We start from the raw sequence: 6,264 nt of genomic DNA on the forward strand, positions 1-6,264 counted from the left end.
GACACAGCTGCTTCTTCTTCTTTGGTGTTTAACAGCAGCTGGCATCCTTGTACATGCAGTGCTGCCATCTTCTGTTTCAGTCCGTTATTACACTCTTAAATCCTGCTACTTATTCCTGCGTCTTTTGGGATCACAAAGCTTCAAACGACGCGTCGACAATTAAATCAGTCGTCGACGATTTTGATAGTCGACGTAATCGTGACTAGTCGACTAATCGTGGCAGCCCTAGTGGCAAGATCTGAAAACTGCTGTTCACAAACACTGCCCATCTAATCTGACTGAGCTGGAGCTGTTTTGCAAAGAAGAATGGGCAAAGATTTCAGTCTGTAGATGTGCAAAGCTGGTAGAGACAGACCCTAAAAGACTGGCAGCTGGAACTGCAGCAAAAGGTGGTTCTACAAAGTATCGACTCAGGGGCTGAATAATTACACACACCCCACTTTGCAGTTATTTATTTGTAAAAAATGTTTGGAATCATGTCTGATTTTTGTTCCACTTCTCACGTGTGCACCACTTTGTGTTGGTCTTTCACGTGGAATTCCAATAACATTGATTCATGTTTGTGGCTGTAATGAGACAAAATGTGGGAAAGTTCAAGGGGGCCCAATACTTTTGCAAGACACTGTATGTTTGTGGTCAAGTCAAATGACACAACTGCAAAGCTCTGACAACACCTTAACTGCAGCCAGCGTAACTTAACATTTGGTCGGTTTTTGACCTCACCTGGCATATTTCACCTCACATACATGAGGGAGAGCAGCTACAGGAGAAACACTGAGCTGTGATAACACAAGAGCAAATCTATTAAGTCAATAAGGTAAATGCACAAATTCAGAAAATAAAGACTCTTGGGTGGATTTATTTAAAGTTATTTGAGCATTTTTTCTGTCAAGCCTGATGTTGCCTTAAATATAAAGCAGCTTCCTCACAGTGACAAATGCAACCTTTTAAATAAACACTAGTAATAGATCAGGACTTTATAACAGAAGATACACAAAGCTGATTAAGGCTATCCTCTCTCTGACATCACAGAGAGTCAAGAGTAGAAAAAACAGTGAAGCCTGAGCTCACAGGGATTATTGTACACTGGCTTTATTATTTGAAATGTTGCCATGTTTAATATGAACAACCACCTCTGTGAAAGTAACAAAAAAGGTAAAGCCTAATGGGTCCACTGTAAAATGTTTCACAGTGGGTGGGGGGTGTTCAAGATCAAAGTCATCCAGTCTTATTTGAACTAAAGAGGAAAAGTAGCTGAAGTTTGAGGGTTTCATCAGAGAAAGCAGTCGAACAGTTTCCCCAAACATATCGTACGATAGTGAAAGAAAAAAGCATACAAACTAACATTTACAGGCATCCGTATTACAGCAGTGTTGTGGCTTTAAGCAGGAGCAGCACGCAGAAACAACGTGTTAGAGCTGTTTTACACCCTTTTATCTGAATGATGATGATGATTCTTCATATATACATATATATATGTAAATTCTACTTCTCTTCTGGTTTGTTTTGGGGAATTCAGAAATTTCAAACTTCCTATCTGGAGGAAACAGATGTTTCACATCATGTGACTTTGGTGACTGCAGCACTTTACAGGAAAGTAAAAGATGCAGATCGGACGGGGTTATAAATAACACTCATGTCATTATTTCAGTGTGTGCGACTCATACTAGGAGGCATATTGTTTGAGAGTTTTAATGCGGCCAACAGCAGGTATGACCTCAGAAAGACACGCACGAGGACATGTGCAGCAATTTAATGTAGTGGAGAGAGCAGCCCATATAGAATAGCGGATGAGTCATCGCAGCCTCACAGGGAGGGCTCAGCTCGGGCTTTGAGCATTTTTCAGAATGAGCGGTGGAGCCGTGCAGAGCTGGATCCATCCGCATTTCTCCATTTCAGATAGACACACCTAGACTGTACATGCCTAATTGTCAGCATATGGCCAGCAGGTCTTAAAAGATGACACTGTGCATGTGTTGTGAGGTCAGGCAAACAGTGTTCTTTTTTGCCTGCCTTAATCCATTTATCCTTTGGACAGATTTTAACATTGTAGGAAGCTCCAAACACACACACACCTGGCTGTGATATGTCACACTCTGCCCCCTGCTGCAGAACTGCTGATGGATAGTGGAGGAGGAAATCTGCAATGTGACAGGAAACTGCAGAATTTGCTGTCTCCGCTGAGATTGTGACAGCAAGATTGTGATGGACGTCGGAACAAAGGGATAATTACTGGATGTGGGGAGTGTGATGTACAGTATGCAGCATAATTTATGTAATTATCTGCCTCCAACTGTCTCTGATTAATCATTTATTAATACATTTAGTGATTGAATCCATGGCTGTCTGTGTGTAAACACTGCTGTCACTGCTACACAGTTCACATATTGCACATAAATGACTTTTATTTGTCCCAGAGGGGAAGTTTGATTGCAGCAGAAGTCACCTGGCATTTGTATACACCACATAAAAATAATCCCATCAACTCTGGAATCTTCTGTGCCCAGAGACCGACCGCAAAACACTGTGTTCCAACATTCAGATCATTGAGGGGCAACACAAATGCTACAGCAAGGGGGAGCAAGGACATCAGGTTAGGGGGAGTGATAATATCACCCCCACTCGAGATTGGGTACCAAGTCCCAAGTACTGAAAGATAGGCTCATGGCGAAGCTGGAAGCCTGGACCCTCCGTAGCCAATTACCAAGGCTACGTGACGTACTCTCTGAAGGTCTACTAGAAGATGTGAATGCAGCATCACGGACAATCCTTACTGCGACCATCACTGAGACTAATCAGCTGATCTACACTATGGCAGCAGTGATGAATGGCTACAAGATGAACAGCCACAAGGAGGAGTACCCCCCACGGAGAAGGAGACTAGAGGCCAAGAGCAAGGCAGTACTAAGGGAACCTGCAAGCTGCCCATACCCGAGACATCGATTCCCGCATGCACACCACTAGGACCTACAGCAATGGCATTTGATGTCATTCACACTGGAGAAGTGTAGTTGGATGGTAACAAAGCGAGGAAAGGTAGGCAGAAGTGAGGGGATCGAACTACCAGAAGGCAACATTGCAGACACTGAGGACAGCTACAAGTACCTGGGAATCCCACAGGCAAATGGGAACCACGAACAGGCTGCTAGGAAAGCTGCAACCACCAAATACCTGCAGAGAGTTAGGAAAGTCCTGTATACCAAGGGCTGACAGAAGAACCCGAGAAGATGTGGAGGATGAAGGTGACAGTGGTCCCCGTGGTAATCGGAGAACTCGGGGTAGTGACCCTCAGGCTGGGCGAGTGGCTTCAGCAGATCCCTGGAATAACATGTGAGATCTCTGTCCAGAAGAGCGCAGTCCTGGGAACAGCTAAGATACTGCGCAGGACCCCCAAACTCCCAGGCCTCTGGTAGAGGACCCGAGCTTGAAGAGGGCAAGAGGGGAATTATATATATTTCCTAATAGGCCTTTGGCTTTTTGCCAAGCCACCATGTAACCACTTTCATGGATAAAGAAACATTTCTTTGATTCTGCACCATCTTATCTCATGGTGCCATGTGACACAGAAGTTTAGCCAATCTTCAGTTGAACTTCCGTTGGTGTTACATTCACACTGGGGGAAACAGAGCAGGGCTGCAAGTCCAGCACAGCTTTAGCTTTTCTCTCACCTTGCTGCCCTTTTTAATTACAAATGCCGTCGTCACATGTGAAAGCCACAGTTTAACCTGAGAATAGATATTTAGGGCTACTTAATAATTAAACAATCTCGTATCGTAAATGGGCTGATTCTTATAAAGCGCTTTTCTACTCTACTCAAAGCACCGTATACAACATGCCTCATTCACCCAATCACACAAAGTGACGCAAAGCAACTCTTTCCTCGTGTACATCCTTTAATCTCACACTCAAATGTCTTCGGTGCATGGCTCAAACAAACAATTGGCCTCGCTATTTCAAATAGTGTTTTGTTCCATCAATATTATTATGATGATTATTATTATTATTATTATTAAGTGGGGGTTATTACTGAAATACATGTGTGGCTCTTGCGACTCATTTATCTGTTGAGTTATCACCTACAGTAACTGTGCTTTTCTCCTGAGCTCTAAATAGCATTTCTGTTCCTCTCAGCTTACCGCTTTAGTGTTCGCGCCAGGAAACTTCAGTCTTATCAAACCTTTGTTTCTGTTTTCAGAGAAAGATAAACAGCACTCATACATCCACAATATGATGCTGCAGCATTCTGGTACCACAACTGAAAAGCAATAACAAGAAAAAAACAGGTCACTCCCACAACTCAGTATTATTACTGTGTTTGTAAAGGATGGCCTTTAAATATCTGTAAAAGTCTAACAGTGATGTCTGTATGTCTGTGCAATAATTTAGGTTGGACTAAATCCTGGGTGGGAGCAGTGATGTAATGAAAACTAGCAGTGAATGAAAACAACCGACCATCACAGTGTGCTCTAACACACTGGTCATCTAGTGCAGAAACGTGTCTGGTGATGCGTTATTAGGTGAAATCTTCTGCTAGTGCAGCTTTCTTTGCAGTAAAGTCAAGAACTGGCTGTAGCAATGCATTCTACTCAGTCTGGGCAGAAAAAGAGTGTTTGCAGTCTCTTTCACAGCACTGGGCAAAGTGGAAATGAAATGCAACAACACATCACCAACTTGTGCTGAGTGAGGAGAGAAGAAAAGACTCAGTGTTTGCCACTTTAATGCTGTTGCACATTCGTTTTTTCTCATCTTCCACCTTCCATGTTTTACTCACTGCTGGTGTCTTTCTCTCTTCCAGGCTTCAAGTGCCCTGTGTGCTCCAAGTTTTTGGCCTCAGATGAGATGGATCTTCACCTTGTGTTGTGTTTAACTAAACCCAGAGTGACATACAATGGTAGGACTTCCTTTATTGCCTTTACAACATATACTAGCATTTGAAAGTATGCTGTAGCTGAATGCAAAATTCCCCTAGATAAGAAGAACAAGCAGTTATGAAGGGTCTAAGTCAGGGGTGTCCAACTCCAGGCCTCACAGGCCGGTGTCCTGCAGGTTTTAGATCTCACCCTGGGTCAGCACTCCTGAGTCAAAAGATTAGTTCATTCCCAGGCCTCTGGAGAACTTCAAGACATGTTGAGGAGGTCATTTAGCCATTTAGATCAGCTGTGTTGGATCAAGGACAAATCCAAAAGGCTGCCTGCCCAGAAATGGGATGTGTCTACTAAGAACAAGGGTGTCCAACTCCAGGCCTCGCAGGCCGGTGTCCTGCAGGTTTTAGACGTGTCCTTGGTCCAACACAGCTGATCTAAATGGCTAAATCACCTCCTCAACATGTCTTGAAGTTCTCCAGAGGCCTGGAAATGAACTAATCTTTTGACTCAGGAGTGCTGACCCAGGGTGAGATCTAAAACCTGCAGGACACCGGCCTGTGAGGCCTGGAGTTGGACACCCTTGTTCTTAGTAGACACATCCTATTTCTGGGCAGGCAGCCTTTTGGATTTCACACTGGAGTTTCAGCACACAAAACCGTCGTATCAAAACATGTATTTGCTCTGCAGTGAGTGTTTAGGCCATTTTATAGAATCTCATGGCTACCTTCAATGTACAGGCAAAATAAGGGGAAATCTGAAAGTAGACAAAAGTGCCTTGAACTGAGTTTAACCGTGCCTGTTTGTTGTGTAGTTACAGCAGATTCTGTGTGTTAAATGACTCCCACGTCCAAGTTCCCTGTGCGTGTTTGAGCTCCTCGTTTAACGTCTGAGGCTGAGCCCAGTTTTTCAGCCTCTGCCACATTCTGTTTCTACCTAGAGCTCAGTATAATAGATGATCTATGGCCTCATGAGTATTTTAGAAGATGCAAGTAGGCACCATGATTTTACCTGCTGGTCAGTGAAGACCTGTTTTTAAAGCCTTGGCCTGAGCGTTATCAGCCGTCTCGGTGTTTTGACAGCAGATATAATGACTAAGGGGTGGCTCTGACTGTGACACTGACAAAGCACGCTCACTGCCTAACAACTTTTGACAACTTAGCAGCCAACTTACCGTACCGGATCATTCTACTGTCTGCAAGCACGTGCAGAGGGGGGGGCTAGAGGGGCTTGAGCACCCGCCCCTTTCCTGATGGGTGCCCAAAGTGCCCTTTTGTTGAGGCAACTTTTTAAAAAATTATTTATTTATTTTTTTATGTGTGTGTGCGTGCGGAGTCCTGTCTGTGCCCCTCAGCAATAATATTTAACTATTAATCACAGTTTTGCTAAATAAAAGGATCTG

General features: G+C 43.8%; 1 protein-coding gene across 2 annotated transcripts in view; it reads left to right on the forward strand.

Annotated features, from left to right (window-relative positions):
- The window catches only part of znrf2b (zinc and ring finger 2b), a 51,133-nt gene that overhangs the window by 27,605 nt on the left and 17,264 nt on the right, over window positions 1-6,264 (forward strand). For both annotated transcript variants that reach the window (XR_312055.1, XM_005745732.1), the window contains exon 2: window positions 4,796-4,891. Coding sequence is in view for 1 of the 2 variants with exons in the window: in XM_005745732.1 (XP_005745789.1) it covers window positions 4,796-4,891 (96 nt within the window). In the remaining variant the exon portion in view is untranslated. The remainder of the gene's footprint in view (window positions 1-4,795; window positions 4,892-6,264) is intronic.

The sequence above is a fragment of the Pundamilia nyererei genome, unplaced genomic scaffold (genome assembly GCF_000239375.1).
Source record: "Pundamilia nyererei isolate P.nyererei 1_Seehausen unplaced genomic scaffold, PunNye1.0 scaffold00164, whole genome shotgun sequence".
In the NCBI taxonomy this organism is placed as follows: Eukaryota; Metazoa; Chordata; class Actinopteri; order Cichliformes; family Cichlidae; genus Pundamilia; species Pundamilia nyererei.